We start from the raw sequence: 18,253 nt of genomic DNA, 5'->3' as shown, positions 1-18,253 counted from the left end.
GATGTACCAGAGGGATAACTATGGGCCTCTCCAAATAACCTTCAGAGAGGAGGTGCCGGTTGCTTTTCGGTGAACAGGACAGAGCTGGGGACGAGCAGCCCGGGTGACCAACTGTGTAAATGTATGTTGAGTTGAGGCACTAAGTCTCTGTGTGAGGGCAGAACAGCTCGGTCTACCCCACCCAGCACTCAGGGGCTTGTTTGGAGAGAACAGGGGTATGAGAGCCCCTCTGAGCCTACTCCACAGTGCATTTGTGCCCTTGCTGATGTTTATTGCCATTTTCCAGAGACCCTGCTGCGTCCTCTTATCCTTTGTGTCTTATCCCTTCTAGGGAACACCCTGTGTTCTTCATGTTTGTCCAGATCGCAATCATTTCTATCTTCAAGTCCTATCCCACTGTGGGAGACATTGCACTGTACATGGCGTTCCTTCCAGTCTGGAGCCACCTTTACAGATGTAAGTTCTTTGTGTTTGATTGTTCCTTATCCGGGATGGGAAAGGGCCTGTCCAATAATTGCTGCCACTAAACCAAACCGGGCGCATGTTCGGAGGCTCTTGCGGCCTCCTCGGGTTGTCTGGAAGGAGGCTTGATTTTTCTGGTGATAGTCTCTAATGTATCTTTAGGGCTAGGATTGAAATTGGTGAAGGAGGGACTTTTCACTTGTGCCTTATCTTCCCGCTCTCACCAAGTTGATCTGAAGATTAACTTCCTTTGTAAAAACCTTTTACCGTCCTGCACAAGGGATGTGGCTTATTTAAAGTACATCCATCCTTCAAATGCTTTACTCTCATTTAAGGCTGTGTGATTTGAACACTGCTCCTGCAATTGGTGAGTCCCCCAACCTTAAAATCCTGCACCTTGCAGTGGTTCTTTGGTTTGCATCTGCTTGTTTGCTTAGAGTGAAAGTAACTGAATTACTCCAAGCAATTGTCCAGTTTTCTTAAAAGCTTCATGAAAAAAGCCTCTTTAGTTCTTTAAATCACCAGAGAGCTTCCTGGTGATTTTCAGACTCAGTCTCTAGAACCTGCTACACTGGAGCGATTTGGAAGTCCTGTGTTTTTCCTGGTGTTTCTTGCTTAAACCAACTGCTTTGACCAACCCTGCGAGGTTGTCCGGGCCTTTTACTGCAGTCTTCTCTAACCCAGGCCAAGTGTGTTTATGGACAGCTAAGCCCGCCTGATGTCAGGAGACATAATTGGGAGTCAAGAGACTTGGGAGACCATCTGCTTTCTTAGTTTCGGACTAAGGAAAGCAAAGGTCACAGCAGCTGTGATAAAACAGGGCAGGAAGCCCCAGGGTAGCCCCAAGCGTGTCGCAGCTGTAGCAGGTGATGTACTTCTGAGAAATGCTGAATCAGCGTAGTTCAGTTGCACATTCCGAGCATGCAGATAAGAGGACTGTGACCAGTGAGAGGGACAGTCTGGGACATGTTCCCACCCCACAGTGAGTGAATAGACCTACCGAACAAGAAGTTTAAAAAGGTAGGTGTGAACAGGTTTGGATGTGACAGTGCTCTTAAATGTCAGACGGTTCCTTTCAGCTGCAGAATGATCGGGAGTCTTCCAGTTACCTTCAGGGACATTGGCTGAGCCTCAGCCAAGCCCAGCGACACAAGTGCCGGGATGAATTATAATACTGCTGCCAAAAGACAGGCATAAATAGTTCACAGAAAACAAAATCTCTTCTGGCCTAGTAGTTCCTAGCTCTTTTAGACAAAGTTGTGCTTGGTTTTGCCCATCTAATGCACTCATGGAGACTAATGGATTCTGGCCACACTTGCGCCTCCCGAGGTCATGTGTTTGTCAACGCATTTGGCCTATGTGAGTTTCCTCCTTTTCTGGTGCTTTCATTTCCTTACCACCTCCTGAGGAGGTATCTCTTTTCCTATGGCCCACAGGTTCATTTTTTTCCTTTGCCGTCAGCTTGACGAGGCTGGGGAACGGCGTGCTCTGCTCTCTGAGTCATGATGCTGGTGGAAAGGCCCTTCTCAAAACCGCTGGTTACTATAGCATAGGCACCAAAAAGCCAGGTCCTCCGAGGAAGAGTGATTGGAAGCAGGACCTAAAAGGAAAGAGCTACAAATGAGGATGTCACATTCAAACAAAGGCAGAAGTCTTTATTTTAAAGGGAAATATAGTGGATTTCTTAGAAAAGCTAGCCAGGAAATTATTAAAGCAAACTGTGAAAGGTTGTTGGAGAGAAGTATGTGTTGGCGAGTGCCTCTGCCCCACTGCACATACCCTAAATACCACTGCTGGTTGCGTGAGCATGGCTGCTCAATAATGCATCGTTTTAACAGCTTGGTTTTCTTTTGCAGTCCTCCGGAACATCTTCATCCTGTCGTGTGTGCTCATTGTCTGCTCCCTCCTGTTCCCCGTTCTGTGGCATCTATGGATTTATGCAGGAAGTGCCAACTCCAATTTTTATTATGCCATCACGTTGACTTTCAACATAGGGCAGGTTAGTAGAGCAAGGTAAACGAGGTTAAACTTTGGGTAGGTCACTGGATCGGGTCTCCTGTCAGCAACAGTGAATTCTGCAGGATTCTTTGCATCCTGCTTAGTCCTGCGCAGCAGCTCCCTGCCTCTCCTTGCTCCAGCTGGAATCTGCCTAGTCCTCACCTTCTGGCAACCTGATGGGAGAGAGTTCTTGTGGTATTTGAGCTATAGCTTAACAATCCAACTAGGCTGTACTGCAAGTTGCATGGTCTGTCATTTGATAGCAGAGAAAAGCGTTTTGGTACGGCAGGACTAAGAGCACATGTGAACGGAGAAGGTGAGCTAAGAGGGGAAGTGGGAAAACCCATGGGGCAGCAGCAGTGGGGCCAGACGACAGGCAAATGAGAACTGTACATGGGGACGTGGCAGTGATTTTTCTGAGCGTTATACCTCACTGAGACGTAGGGTTGTGGGCACATGCAGGGTCCCAGTCGTGCCAGGGCTTGCTCTCCCTGCTTCTCTCAAGGCCATTCAAGATACATGACTTTATCCAGCCTTAGGGAAAACAGAGCTTGGCACCCCTGGGGGTTGGGATTCAACGTACACAGTTAACACAACCTTTTCTAAGGTTCCCTTCCTCTTCTCTGTGCTGTTTCTGTGCTGCTCTGTGCTCAGTTTCACATGGGGATGAGCAGAATGTTCATTTCGTGTTAAAGTTGCCTTTATTTTGAATGTGCCTCAGCCATTTACATTTGTCTGCTTCCCCTAAAACTAGAGGAGCAAATATCACCAAGTATCACCCTCACTAGAGGGCTGAATATCACCTGCTTGTACATCCCCCACCACCTCCATAAACGGGGACAGACACCCGTTCTGTGAAAGCAAGAAGCGATTCCATGCAGTGAGTGGGGTGAGAGAGAGAACAGAGATACGACGAAGAAGCGCTTATAGGAAATTGGGAGTGGTTCATTAGCGCTGTAACTACACGGTGTTGCTATGGAATGAAAGGCATAGTAAAACTTAAATTACAGATGGCAGGTATTGGTATTCTAAGAGGATTTTAATCTCCTGCCTGAGGAAGTCATCGCAGATCCTGCGAGGTCTTGTGCTCTGTGTAAATGCAAACAGAGCAAAAACCTCCATTCTGATTTCCCTGTGAGAAAGAACTAACCCTCATCCCCACTGACCTCAGCTCTTTCTTTTCCCATTAAGACATCCGCGGAGAAGTTTAGTTAAAAATAAAATCAGCCATATTGATGTAGCATGTCAGTAGTCAGCCACGGTGTTCAGCAAACAAGTGGACAGACTAAGCATGGCTGTTCTCACTCTCCCTGGGCACCTCTACCCTTCGCTCTCTGTTCTCCTTCCCGCTTTCTCCTCTGACGTCAGCAGCCCCGTTTCTCTTTCCCTCAGTCCCCGCACAGTCCTCCATATCCTCCCATCCTGCCACTGAGCCTTCTCCGCAGCAGCTGTGTGGCACAGTAACCCAGGCGGGCTCTGGTTGGCAGCCCGACCCTCCCTCTGTCCCCTTAGCACTGCGGCGTACGTCAGGTGGGGCTCTCCCCGGAGTGAATTCCCCGGGGAAAAGGGTGAGCACATTGTGCCAAAGTGATGCACTAAGTGGCATCCGGACATTAGGACAAAAACTACTAGTTTGGTCTGGCGCTGAAAGGTTTTCTGCTCAAGTTATGTGACACTATTTCCAGATGGAGGAGGTCAGCGTTCCTGGGGAAGGGTGGCACTACAAGAAGGTAAATGACAAATGGCACTACTGAGCCGTCACTGCCTGCGCTTGCAGCACCCCAGCCTGCCCCTGCAAAGGCAGCTGGCTGCTGTAGAGACACCACTGAGACCCACCCTGGCGTTCTCGGTGCTTTTAGGCAAGGGAGCTGTCACGCTGCGGTGCCTCGGTGCAGCCAAAGTGGCGCTGAGTGGGGGAAGGACCTTGTGATTGCCACATCAGGTTTCCACGGGCGCTGCGGTTCTCTTGCAAAGCACTTCAGTTGTGATTTAACACAACAACGTGGCTGGTGGCAGTACCAGCCCGGGGTATGCCACCTCCCGACAACACGGGACAGTGCCCGCAGCTCTGTGTGCGGCCGCACGCTCTGACCGGGGGCAGGGGAGAATCTGGGGGACGGCCAGCGCTGCTCACTCACAGGGGGACAGTGTGCAGACGTGTACCCGGGGTTGGCCGCCCCACAGAGGGCACGACAGCACGGGGGCAGGAGGGAGATGCAGACGTGATGGGGGTGGGATAAGGGCTTTTATCTGGTGTTGCTCCTGAACGTTGTACTGTGAAGCCACAGCCATGACATTTCAGCCCTTCTCTTCACCCCTGAGCCTGGTAAGTATTATTTTGTTAAACCGCTAAAGCTTCTGTTTGCTAAGGCTGACCCGGGGAGCTGTGGTGTTCCTGCTGCTGCCTGCAAGCTTCGTACCCGCTCTGAGTAGAAAAGGCTGTTGAAAAACTTCTGAAAAGTGCTTAATAGCAATCAGCAGCAGGAGACCTCTGGCATTTGAGCTGAGCTGCATGACAGTGCTTGCATGGAAGGAGTCCTGTGGGTGAGGTTGAGATGGTCTGTAGAGCTGTGGCACAGATGGAGCTGTCATTGTCACATATTCTGACCAGTTGGTGGAGCTGTTGTCTCCTTGGCGGCGATGTCTGTGAGAACCCACTGGTAGCACAACAAATAGATTAGTTTAAGTCTCCCGTGGCTTAATGCTGCAAAGGCAATGGCCAAGGAGTGTTCACAGGATCACAGTGTCTCCTCTCACAATGCACGATGAACTTCTTAAACCCCTTTAGGGTCCATCAAACACATGTCCCTTTTTATTCCTTATTCTGAAGCATTGCTAATATGTCTGAACATCTCACTTCTGCAGATCCTGCTCATCTCGGATTATTTCTATGCCTTCCTCCGGCGGGAGTACTACCTCACTCACGGACTCCACTTGACAAGGCAAGATGGGACAGAAGCCATGCTTGTTTTGAAATAAGGATTGTGCCCGCCTTTCCCTGGGACATGGACCGCTCTAAGGACCATGCAAAGCTTAGGGTATGTGGGGTGGGTGGGGAAGGTTCCCTGAATGAGATCTTGACTTTGGGAATGATACCTACTGAAAAAAAGGGCTGAGGTTCTTCTGGGAATGCCCTCCTGAGCTGTGGGCTCAGAGCAGAGACTGTAAGAGCTACAAGTAGGAGCTGCAGTGCCTCCATTGGAGCATCTCCCTTCTTCCCTCAGCTGTGCTTTTCACTGCAACCTCAGCCATCAACTCCGGGCAGTCCAGCAGGAACTGGAGAAAGTGTCTGAGCTAAAACCAGGGCTGAATCTCTGGCTCAGAAAGAGCTCAGGCCATAAACGGTTCACTTGAAAATCACTGCTTCTTGGAGATGTTTGCTTCTCCTGGAAATTTCCCCTTCGCTGCTTTGACCAGTAATGCTCCTCCTTGGCACAAGGCAACCTCTGGGTACCCGGTGCCTAAGCCCTGGAGGCAGGTGCCATTTCTCGGTTCTCCTACTGGTGTGGGATCTGGAAAAAATCACGTGTGCTCAGGCACAGTGGCTGCTGTGAAACAAATGGGGACCAAGGGTGACCTGTTGGAAGGGGGACAGCTGAAGCTGCTGCCACAGGTAATCTTGGAGCTCAAACACTACTAAGCACTGGATGGGGGGTGAAAGCAAAACTGGATTTGGGGTGAAAGCAGGAGCAGGGTGGGTACCGGGTAACTGCTGTATCCCGTTGAAGCGACACAGACACTTCCATGTCAGGAACTGCACAGAGGCATGACAGGGACTCGGAAGAAGGAACGCTACTGTGGAGATAGATTCCCGCTGCTCCTCGTTTCTGTAGGGTAACAAAGCTTGGCAGTGCGGGGCTCACACCGTAACGTTGTGTTCACTTGAGGCAGCAGCCTGGGTGTGGGACGAGCGCGCTGCCTGCCCGGGCTAGGGACCAGGAGGTGTCAAAATCTCCCCTTTAAGGTGCCAGACCAAATCCAGAAGGAGCCTCAGATACCACTGCTGCGGAGTTGTTGGGCTCCAGGTGTTCCACAGGCACGTAACACTATGGGACATGCACTTCCCCGTGTTACCCTCTTGCAGGTACAGTGATGGTGTCTTGTGGCTGTGCGCGGAGGACTCGGTTAAAGCAGTGCCCTTTGGTTCCCCCACCGCTCCCCTCCCGCTGTGCTCAGACCTACTCCCTGCAGAGCTGCTGCTGACCCCATGAATGTGACACACCAGGGCAAAGCCACCAGGCTGGCTTCTCGCTCTGCTGGCTGCGTGGTGGCAGGGAAGCGGTAACCGCAGGGCGAAAGCCGCCTCGCCGGTGTCGGGGCAGCGGGCAGCCCGCTCCCGCACTCAGCTCAAGAACACTCCGAAGGGCTGGGAATGTCACCACGTCGAAGCCAAACCGCACCTGGGACAGAGCAACTGAGAGACGGACGTGCCCAGGCGGTTGTGTAAACAGCTCTTCTTTCTTTCTGGACAATTAAAACGTTTGCCTTACTGCACTGCTGTTAGCGCTTTGGTGGGGGGTTGTTAATGGGCGCCCAGCTCAGCCCCCCGCGCTCAGCCCCCCGGGCCGGGGCAGACGGAGGCAGGGCTGTGCTCACTGCCGGCTGCGTGGCATGGCAAGGAGCAGAATAAACCGTGCAAGTTTTAACAGCTCTAGTGTGCGCTGTGTGTGGGAGGGGGGACTGGGGGTGAGTGGGGGGCTCTGGGAGGCACCGAAAGGCACATGGAGGGGTCGTGAGGGGACTTGAAAGCAAACGCGGGGGCCAGGAAGGAAAATGAGTGGCCCTGGGACATGCCAAAAAGCAAACACGTCTAGGGCACACTGAAACCCACTCCGGTTTTAGGACACGCCAGCTCTCCACAGCTGAGCCCCACAGCGGTGTGACTAAAGCAGAGGATGGGTAGCTGGGGCTATCTGGGGGCTCGCCATTTTACAGCCCCCTCTTCCCCAAAGAAGAAAGTAATTCACTCGTGAGGAGGGAGACGATGCTGACAGGAGATGGCAGGACTGAGCCGAGGGGCCACCGGCAGCAGCACCGTCCTCTGTCCCCAGCAGCTGAATTTGTTCCTGTGACTGTGCCCAGGGCCACACTCCCGGCCACCCACTGCCCCTCCAGCTGGGTCCATCCGGGTGTCCCGGGGAGCAGGACCCAAAGCTGGACTCAGAAGTGGTCCTGAGGAGAGGTACCGGTGGGGCTGAGGAAGAGCAGGGGCAGGGACAGGGACAGGAGCTCACTGGGTCTGTCTGAAACCGGAGCAAGGTGGGGAGCACATGTGTATCTGCACACACCGCTGGGACCCAGCAGAGCAGGAGGAGAAGTCGGACAGCAGCACATGGCACAGGGGCAGTGCCCAAAGGCCATGCTGGCCGTGCACCACGGAGAAACCCCCAACCCACCGTCCTCCAGGGAACAGCCCCACTGGGTGGGACATGCAGGGGGTCCTGGCGCGGGGTTGTACTCACCCACAGACTCGGTGCAAGCCCTGCAGATCCGTGCCGGCCCCCTCGTACGTGGCCATGTTTGCCCCCAGCTTGAGGATGCTGTTCCAGAAGCCTTGGTACATGTTGGCACAGGCAGTGCCCGAAGTCAGCAGCCCGGCCAGGTGCCCTGCCAGCCACCCAGGGGGTCAGCGAGAGCACCCACACCTTGGGGACGGAGCCCACCTCGCTCCCGGGGGGACCTGGCCACCCCTGGGCCACCGCAGTGCCGGTGCCACCCGGGCACGATGAGCTCCCCCTTCCCCGCAGGACGCACACCAACCTTCTGCCATGCTGTGCCCATGCCCAGCCCTGCCTGCGTTTGCAGAGAGCCCGAAAGCACGGCTCTGCCGGGACCGGGAGCCCATGCCGGGGCAGTTGGGGCGCCCCACACCCACCACCAGCACCCCCGGCCCACTGCTCATGTCCCCTTGAGTGGGCACTGGGGGCCAGGGCTGCTGCCAGTAGCAGTAATGCGGGCAGGGCACAGACTGCTCTGCTTCGGGCTTAGTCTCTTCTCAGGGCAGAGGGGAAAGCGGTGCAGGACGGGAAGCAGACCTGAGCGTGTGCAGCTTCACGACCTTAAAGCTTTGGCACCTCTGTGGCCTCATCCTGGCTCGTACCCCACCAGTCCCTTTTCTTTCCCCCCAGCAGGAAAGGGAGCAGAAGGTCTCCTGCCCGCTTTGGTGGCAGTGCGGCAGGGCTCGGGCACGGCAGAGGTGACGCTTTGCTGGGGACAGCTTTGCTGTTGGGGACACCGCTCTCCAGCAGCCCGGGAACCCCGCTGCCGCCCAGTGCCCTCACCTCCGTAAGCGGGACCCCCTCTCTGCACAGGGACCCCCTGCCCGCGGGGCGGCCGTGCCAGCACTCCCAGCCCCCTCCAGCCCCGGGAACCCAGAGCAGCTGGGAACCACCACTCTGCAAAGGCCACGGGTGCCCCGAGCCAATGCCGCGGGAGCTTGGGGCTGAGAGACAGGAAGAAAACGCTTTATTTACAAAAAACAAGTCCAACAACAACTGTTTACAAAAAGCAACTCGAACAACAACTATTTACAAAAATGAAAACAAAGTGAACACCAACTATGTACAATTCCTCCTCTTCAAACCTCCCCTCCTCTGCCGCCGGTCCCCGCATCTCTGCTGGCCCTGCAAGGAAAGCAAGCGGCACGGTCGTTTGGCTAACGAGCAGCCCCTCGCCTGGCAGAGCTGGGGGGTCCCGAGCCCGCTCAGCGGCAGCAGCTGCTTTGGGTCGGGGTTGGCCCCGATGGGCACTCGCTGTGCCACAGCCCCAGGACACGCTGGGGAGAGTGGGACTGTGCCACCAGCACTGAGCCCCGGCTGGGCTTCGGGGGAGACTGGGCTTGCCCGGCCCTAAGGAACCGCTGCCTTCCCAAAGCAGATGGGTGCTCATAGCAGCGCAGTGGTGGAGTTTCTGCTGCCAGGACGAGGGCACCGGGCACAGCGTCCCTGCAAGCAGGGACCACCCACCCCAGCCCCAGCCCCAGCCCCAGCCCCAGCCCCAGCCCCAGCCCCAGCCTGGTGGCAGGCGACCCTCCCTCCCTGCGAGCAGTGGATGGGGAGCACATGCCTGTCCTGCTGCTGGCTGGTCTATCTCCATGGGCGTCTGCTCCTCTGTCTTTTCATCTACTTCCATCTGCTCGTCTGTACCCCCATCTACCTCCATCTCCTCGTCCATCTCACCCTCCACCTCCATCTTCTCCTCCATCTCCATGTCCACCTCCATCTCTACCTCTTCCTCTACCACCACGTCCACTTCCATCTCTTCCTCTCTTCCAAAAGCCACGCTGTTGGCAGGCACTGCAGGTCCCATGGATCCAGCCTGGAAAGGGGCAGAGGAGGCACCAGCTCAGGCTGCGGGCAGGACCTGGCTGCTCCTGGCGAGCATCCCTGCGGAGTGAGCCTGGGCACCTGGGGCTCCCCTGTGTACAGGTCCCCCACCCAGGGATGCTCCGTTGCAGCAGGGCACCGGCAGCACAGAAGGGCTTCTCCCAGCCCGTGGCCTTGCAGGGCTGTGTGGAGAGGCCAAGCCAAGCTCCTGCCCCTCGAGCTCCCCAGAGCAGGGTCCCCATCCCACCCCATCCCTGCCTGCTCCAGCCTGCCCGGGCAGTGAGAGGGTGCCCACTTCCCTGTGGCGGTGCCATACCAGCAGCAGAACAAGCCTCCTCTTTAGGGGGCCTCCACAGTGCCACCCTGATAGCAGCAGAGAGAGGGGAGTGAGCGGATGGGAACAGGCGGGAAGGGCTGGGTCGGGGGTGCGAGGTGTCAGGAGCAGGGGAGAAGGGCTGCGGGGGGAGCAGGGAGATGCGCTGCACTGGACTCGTTGGGCACTGGCAGTTGTGGATGGAACACGGGCCATGGCAACAGGTGCTCAGGGTGCCGCCTGCGCCGTGGGCGATGGGGACGACCCCTGAAGGGGCTGCAGCTTCACAGGGAACATGGGGCAATTTTTATGTACCCCTTGGGGTGAATGAAACAGACTTATGTGCACTGATAGAAAAGAAAATCATAGAATCATGGGATGGTTGGGGTTGGAAGGGACCGTGAAGATCACCAAGTTCCCACTCCACTGTCATAGGAAGGGACACCTCCCCCCAGCCCAGGTTGCTCCAAGCCCCGTCCAACCTGGCCTTGAACACCTCCAGGGATGGGGCAGCCACAGCTTCTCGGGGCAACCTGCGCCAGGGGTTCACCGCCCTCAAAGTGAGAAATTTCTTTCTAATGTTTAATCTAAATCTCCCCTCTTCCAGTTTAAAGCCATTCCCCCTCATCTTATCGCTACATGCCCTAGTAGAAAGTCCCTCCCCAGCTCTCCTGTAGTCCCTTTAGGGACTGGAATGGGCTCTAACATCTCCCCGGAGCCTTCTCTTCTCCAGGCTGAACAACCCCAACTCTCTCACCCTTTCCTCATAGGAGAGGGGCTCCAGCCCTCTCATCATTTTGTGGCCCTCCTCTGGACCCGCTCCAACAGCTCCATGTCCTTTTTATGTTGGGGGCTCCAGAGCTGGAGGCAGTACTCCAGGTGGGGTCTCACGAGAGTGGAGGAGAGGGGCAGAATCACTTCCCCGACCTGTTGGCCACACGGGAAGAAGCGCAGGAGGAGAGGAGTCTTCAGATTTAGAGGACAACGTACTCTGTGAATAAAACTTTGTTTCGTGAGCTCATGAACTACAAAACCCACAGCAAACGGCTCAGTCCCCTTCGCCCCCACTCTCGGCTATGAGGTGAATTCACTTATTCACCACTCTCATCATGAGGTTTCATAACTTACAACCTGTAACACTTAATTAGAGCTCTTATGAGCAAACGAAAAATGAGTTCCCAATGAGAGTGCTCATCCTTCTTCCTCCCTCACGGTGCAGGTGCCCCCTGTGTCACCCTGGGGAGCACGAAAGCCCCAGTGGGTGCAGCTGCTCTTGGATCCACTTCAAAGGCTGTTTGGGTAAGGTGATGTTTGACACCTTCCAACTCGGCAGTCTGCTCTGGACCGTTTCCAAAAATCAGCAGATTCTGAGGAAGGATGGCCCCGGCGGTGCGTGGGGCAGCCCAGGTTCTGTTTCCCCCAAACCGTCTCATCTCCTTGGGGCGCTGGACACCTCCCTCCCCTGGGGGATGCTGTGTGGGAGATCTGCTGGACCTCCCGCTCGGGGTCAAGATCCCTCTGCTGCGCGGCTCCCAGCCTGTCTTCTGCAGGACAAAGCTGGGGGAAAAGGTAAAGGAAGAGGGGAGGGGTAGAAAAGCTCTCCTCTTTTACGGAGTCCCTGCCATTCAAAGAAGTCCTTGCGGCCACCTGTTCTACAGGGGGCCCTGCAGCCCTTCAATCTTGCAGTGCTGGGGAGTAGAGGGAATCTCCTGGCTCCCTGGCGTGGGGACAAAAAGGAGGACTTGTCAGCTTTCTGGACTGCTTTCTGGCAGCGTGCAAGCGGGGGGCCGGGGCCCTGCCTGCAGCAAACGGCAGTGTGTCCGGGTGCCAGGGCAATGTGCCCCTGCAGCTCATCCAGCCACGTCCAGCCAGGCTCCGGGGCACTCTCGAAGGAGAGTCCAACCTTCTCCCACTTGCCTTGCTGCCGTATTTGGAAAACCTTGGGCTTCTCTGCTGGGGGAATGCACGCAGTGTCCTCCTCCTACTCCAGCTTGGGGTGCATTTTTCCGAAGGCAGAGCCTTCCTGGAGGCAGAGTTAGTCGACGCACCCCTTGGGCCTGCCTAAGCCCCAGGAGACTGTTTGCAGTGCGTTGTCCATGTCCTGCGTTTGAACCGCCGGGCTTGAACTTTTCACTCTGACGGTTCATTTCTGTTGTGGCAAGGTCTGCAGTTCTTCCCGGTGGCCTGAGATGCCTACTTGGCTGGTGGGGTTTGTCTTCTCTCCCCCACCCCATCACAGCCCAGCCCAGTCCAGCCTGGCCCCGCAGGCTGGCTGTGGTGTTCTCTGTGCCTTCAGGAGGATGGAGAGGAGCGCTGGTCTACAAACGACCTTTACCTTTTCACAAGTACTGCTTGGCACCTCTTTGCTGCTCTCTCCTGCCTCCTTCACACTCTGGAAAATCTCTCTTACAGCTCCACCAGCCCTCTGGTTATTTCAATCTGGGAGACCCACTCTGCCACCTGCTGAGCACGGAATACAACAGCCTGCACGACCCGCATCTCTGGGTACCACAAACGCAAGGACCACCTGCAGAGGCTGAAGAGAGAGGGTTACATCAGCAGTGAAGGCAAAGTAGGTTTGGAAGTCGGGCTGATAACACCAGCCCCCATCAAGCAGGGTTCCCAGAGCGCTTCCTGCTGCCGCCTGTTGCTGGCGGAGGGCACGGGGCTGTGGGGCTGGTTTCCCTGGGAGCAGTAGCGCTGGCATCCCTCTGGCAATTACAGAATCACAGAATGGTGGGGATTGGAAATGCCCTGTGGAGCTCCCCCAGTCCCACCCCCCGCCAGAGCAGGGGCACCTCCAGCAGTTGCACAGGACGGCATCCAGGTGGGTTTGGGATGGCTCCAGAGTGGGAGACTCCCCCTTCTCTCTGGGCAGCTGTGCCAGTGCTCTGCCGCCCGCACAGGAGAGAAGTCCCTCCTCGGGTTGAGGTGGAACTTCCTATGCTCAAGTTTGTGCTCGTTCCCTCTTGTCCTGTCACTGGGCACCACTGGAAACACTGTTCCCATCCCCCGGCACCCTCCATTGAAGGATTTATAAGCATTGGTAAGATCCCCCCTCAGTCTTCTCTTCTCCAGACTAAAAAGCCCCAAGTCCCTCAGCCTTTCCTCATAAGAAAGATGCTCCAGTCCCCTCATCATCTTTGTAGCCCTTTGCTGGACCCTCTCCAGCAGTTCCCTGTCCTTCTTGACCCGGGGAGCCCTGAACTGGACACAGTACTCCGGATGTGGCCTCACCAGGGGAGAGCAGAGGGGGAGGATGACCTCCCTCGCCCTGCTGGCCGCACTCTTCTTGATGCACCCCGGGATACCGTTGGCCTTCTTGGCCACCAGGGCACATTGCTGGCTCGTGGGCGTCCTGTTGTCCACCAGGACTCGCCGGTCCCTTTCCACAGAAACTCCTTTGCCAACTCCTGCTGGGCTGACGCTGCTGCAGGGCCGCTGAAGGCACAGCTCCATCACCTGCAGGAGCCCATCCCACAGGGAGGCGGGTGGGAGAGGACCTTAGCTCAGGAACTAGCGTTTAAATACTGCGAGGTTGGTGCTCAACAAGGGGCAACCCCCATCGCTGCTCCAGTTGCCCGGCCCTGGGGGGGGGGGGGGGGGCAACTGTTCTTCTCGCCTACGCTCCGCTGGGTGCCGTGCTCCCAGCTGGCTTCCCACCATCCTTCTTCGGCGCTTACCCACCTGCGTGCACTCTGCTGGGTCTGTCCCTTACACCAGCTCCTTCCCGGGACAGCAGAGCCCCTGCAGGCGTAGGACATAAACAAGAGAGTCAACTGCAACTCAAAGAGCATCTAAACGCTTCTCCACTTCGCCGCCGGGCAGAGCAAAGGGAGCAGAGCCAGCCGAGGGGCAGGGGAACACCCTGGAATGCTAAATTGCCATCAGCCTCTGCCTGTGGTAGGAAACCAGTTCTGGCTGAGCGCTCGGGGAGATTTCCTGCACTGCTCAAAGTCTCCTTTAAAAGAAGTGACTTTGCAAATGCCCTCCACCTCAATTTTTTTTTTCCCCAGATGAGGAAACTTGGTCACAGGACAAGAGATTTACCCAACACTACGTCCCAGGCGGGGCAAGGACACCCACATCTCCCCCATCACTATCCAGCGCTCTGTCCTCCGAGCCCAGCTTCCACCTCAGCCACCCGCCTTCGGCACAGCTCGGACTAACGAGCTCCAAAACCTGGGCAGGAACACAACGCGCCAGCGAGCCGGGGAACACGCAGCACTCTTACTTGATAGGCACGAGGGACATCAACAGAGACAAATGAGATGGGAACAGAACATTCCTACAAGACACCACTTGAATTTACGTTTATTTTATATATATATTTATATATATATACCTTTGTATAGATTAAACTGGGTGGGAATTTATCATATACATTTTTTTGGTATAATACATGAGAAACAGGAACGGGAACATAGCAAATATAAATCAGTACATTCCTTGAGCGAAGTCTTTGCCACACTGAGACTGAAAAATTGCATGCAATGGGGAGACAGAGAAGGGAAATCAATTTTATTCAAAAAAAAAAAAAAAAAAAGGAAACAAAGACAATCTAGGTACAACTATCAACAGAGGAGCAGCACTATATATGGCAAACCTGTATAAATTAAAAGTAAATTCCACTCTGACATCTACTATGCTTTAAAGTGCAATGAAGCCGGATTTATTTACCTACAGAATACAGGAAAGATTACCTCTTATCCCAAAACCCCCCAATAAAATAAATCAGCCTACAGAGACGCCTACATCTACTCAGTAGCACCAAGAATCTGATATGGGTGTAATTAAAATCAATTAAAACTCGGGAGCAACGGTAACATCTGTTTGCTGCTTTTGCAGACCTCCTGCCCTTTATTAGTGTCTCGGAAGGAGCCGGCGGCTCTCCCTGTGCCGAAAGCGAAGGCGGCAGTGCCCCGTCCTCTCTCCACCACCGGCCGATCTCCTTTGGCAGCAGGCTACACACGCGCGCGGGCACACAGAGCACAGCGACAGCAGCTGTAAGGGACACGACAGGGACGGGACGGGGAGCTGAGGTCCCCACGCGTGCGCGCGGGCGCCTGTACGTCCGCACGCAGGCGGGTGCATGTGTGTGGAGGGAGCGGGACTAGTCTACACGGAGGTGAAGGGTTGTGCGAGTCCAACACACGCCACGAGCCTCTTTGGTGAGGGGGTGGTGGGCAGGGGAGGGAGGGAGGGAAAGGGAGAGTCAGCACAGTCCCCCTCTTGTCAGCTTCTGGTTGTGTCGTCTTCCAAGGCCGGGGGCCTGTGCGCCACAGTTCATCTGTCTCCACATGCCACTTCTCAGCAGGCTTCAGTAGCCAAAGGTCTCCTGGGAAGCATAGACCATGTAGAGGAAGCCATCCTCGTCCTTCTCCTGCTCGTAGATCTCCGAGATGGGCGTAGAGACGCTCACCATGCTGTGCTGGTTCACCAGCAGGAAGAAAGCCTGGGTGGGATTCAGCTGCAAGCGACGCCTGTGGGAGCAAGGGCAGGAGGGCCTGGGTCAGCACCAGGGGGGCAGGCGCTGGGACAGCGAGGTCCACCTCCCCCAGCAGTGCTGCTCCTACGCCCGCGGAGCCGGGACCCGCTCCCATGGGCTCTGGACATGGTGTCTGAGCCCAGCTGAGCTGCTCGGGGCTTCAGGACCTCCTGAGCCAGCACTCCTCGGCAAAGCCCCTTACTCCAAGAGCAAAGCAGAGGGACCTCTTCCATATGAGCTGAAGGATAAAAGGAGAGGCCTGGAGTCGCCCTCATCAGCTCACAGAGCGTCCTGATGAGGGAGAGGTCACGGTCCTTCAGCAGATGCTAAGAACCTGCTCCCCCTCAACCCCCCCCAACAGTCTGTACCACAACACACAGATGCTGTGGCTGCCACGTCCCCATCCCCATGCCCACCCTCTGAGCTGCCTCTGCCTCACCCTCACCCCACCGCTCTGGGTTCAGGGCCTGTGGGCGAGGACAGGTTCGCAGCACGCCAGCTGGGGCCACCCCACTCACCGGATTATTTTGACCAATTCACTCATGTTGACATGGTCTGGGACAAGGAACTTGGTCTTGTCCAGCACTGGCAGCTGCTTCTCCCCTTTATAGCGTTCGATGATGACCTGGGGAGAAAATCAACGGTAGGGTTAGCCCCAAGCACCGGCCTCAAGGTCAAACACAAATCAAACTAATACGAGTGGAGAAGTTGAGGTAAGGCCTCACTTTGCTTCACCCTCACTGGAAAACCAAAAAAAGGCCAAGAGCAGTGACCATCAGGTTGGCTGCAGACAGCTCTTCAGCAAAAAGCCATCTGTCTGCCTCAGCCAGATGGTGGAGAGCATCTGAGACAAGAGAAGTAAAGCATCCACTGCTCCGGCTGGCCGAGAAACAGTAGGCATTAGCGGATTGATTTAGCTACCTCCCCCGACACGCAGGAGACCTGGAAGAGGCGAGAAGAGTATTTTAACATCACTTTCAGACTGACCAAACCCACGGGGTTTGCTGACTTGAGCTAAGGACCGAGCTCGTGGCGCACAGCAAGAGATGTCTTCCTTCCCTTTTGTGCCACAACTCCGGGCGGCTGCCGTTCAGCACCACCCCGCTTGCTCAGGAAGAGCTGCTGATATTCCCAAAGAAGCAGCTTTTAGAAATCACCGTGAAGCCACTCAAGGTATTCCTTCAGAAAGAGGAAGTTTGGATTTTTTCATTCCCGCTCCTCATGTCAACACTCAGACACACTGACTCCAAAAAGGATCAGAAACCCACGGCCACTCCTCCCGTGTGCCACCACAACTGTGCGATGGGCTTCCAGGGCCATTTCAGCACACTGCCACCACGGGTCAGCCCAACCCGTCCTCCCCTGCAAGAGGTCTTCCTTGGGAAAGCTCTGACCTCACCTACATTCTGAAACAGCAAAACGATGACTTCTGTTCAGTTTTCCTGCTCCTATAATTAATCAATTTCTTCTGTTAAAGCGTGTCTGCTGACAGCTACCATTGCTATTCTAAACCGGCTTGGAAATGTACTATTTGTATTCTAAGGAACAAGGCGGCGGGCAGTTGAAATGATTAACGATATTACTTATTAAGCTCAACATGTTCCCATTACAGTGACGCTCTGACTTTCACACCTCTCCGGTACCTGGTTGTTTTCTCCGCAGACACACACTTGTACACTAATCAGTTTGTCGTCCTCTCCGAGCTGAGACTGAACGTTATTTTTCACAATAAGGCAAGGAGTTCCCATAAATCTTTTTCCCCAGGTCTTTTCCAAAAATATATGGGAGCCTGCAAATGCTTTTGGTCAGTGGAGGGATGGAGCAGCATGCAGAGATCAGGATGCCCAGAAGATGGCTCTGTGGAGCCAAAAGGATCCGGCCAACCTCTGGGAACATTAATTTCCCTTTCCCTTAGTCATTTGTTGACAGATCAGCCTCTATCAGCAGCAGCGATTGAACTCCTGCTGCCTGTCCACACCAAAGCCAAATCAGACACTCTGGTTGGGATTCTGGGAATGTCTGATGAGTTCCCCAGACCGCAGGGCTTATCTCAAGGTCCACCAGCGTGGGCCAAGCTATGTCGCGGGCAGTTCCCGGATGAGGGAGGGCTGCGAGGCGCTTTGGTGAGAGCTCTGCACCTAACTGCCCTCTGAAGAGCCCATTCTGGACAAAGCTCACACCAGGGGAACCCAGGAGGCTGAGCACCGGACAAGCAGCATATGAAGGCCCCCACGAGTCCACCAACGTATTCTCACATTGGTCACGTCTCCTCTTGATACGGAGCAAGGGTGCCAGAGAAAAAAAGACCAGGGAAAGGCGGGTATTGCTCCTTCGGCCCCTTTTGCAAGATGGGGACCTGATGAAAGAACAATTTCCTACAACAGAGTAAATCACGCATCAGGATGCCCCTCACCAACCTGCTCACGTCCCCTCCTCCCTCCAGGAGGGAGGACGAAGACAAGCAGAACCATCCTACCTTAATTTGAGTCTTACTTGGACAGATGAGTGTTTTGGCTATAGGGAGATGAACAGCCTCAAGGGGCCGGACGCTCACACCAGCCACATACGGGGATGCTGCTCTGCCCACTGGGGAACACCGGGGCAACAGTGGGACCTCCAGTTTTTAGCAGTAGTTTGCACAAAGGGGCAGCGACACAGCACCTGTTT

The 18,253-nt window shown here is 55.2% G+C and overlaps 1 protein-coding gene and 1 long non-coding RNA gene across 2 annotated transcripts; one reads left to right on the top strand and one right to left on the bottom strand.

Moving 5' to 3' along the window:
- Positions 1-331: 331 nt before the first annotated feature.
- LOC309685140 lies at positions 332-5,536 on the top strand. The gene is made up of 3 exons (XR_014270407.1): positions 332-456; positions 2,319-2,461; positions 5,326-5,536. It is a non-coding gene; the product is annotated as an uncharacterized lncRNA (long non-coding RNA).
- Positions 5,537-14,842: 9,306 nt separating this feature from the next.
- On the bottom strand, positions 14,843-16,211 carry LOC309685141 (microtubule-associated protein 1 light chain 3 alpha-like; the record flags this gene model as incomplete). Its single annotated transcript, XM_082500947.1, has 2 exons — positions 14,843-15,581; positions 16,105-16,211. Coding segments are annotated over 2 exons (270 nt in total), but the record flags the coding sequence as incomplete, so codon positions are not given.
- Positions 16,212-18,253: the final 2,042 nt, after the last annotated feature.

This window comes from Vanellus vanellus, assembly GCF_965231255.1.
Source record: "Vanellus vanellus genome assembly, contig: HAP1_SCAFFOLD_2122, whole genome shotgun sequence".
Classification (NCBI taxonomy): Eukaryota; Metazoa; Chordata; class Aves; order Charadriiformes; family Charadriidae; genus Vanellus; species Vanellus vanellus.
This window is presented reverse-complemented; position numbering and strand designations above follow the sequence as displayed.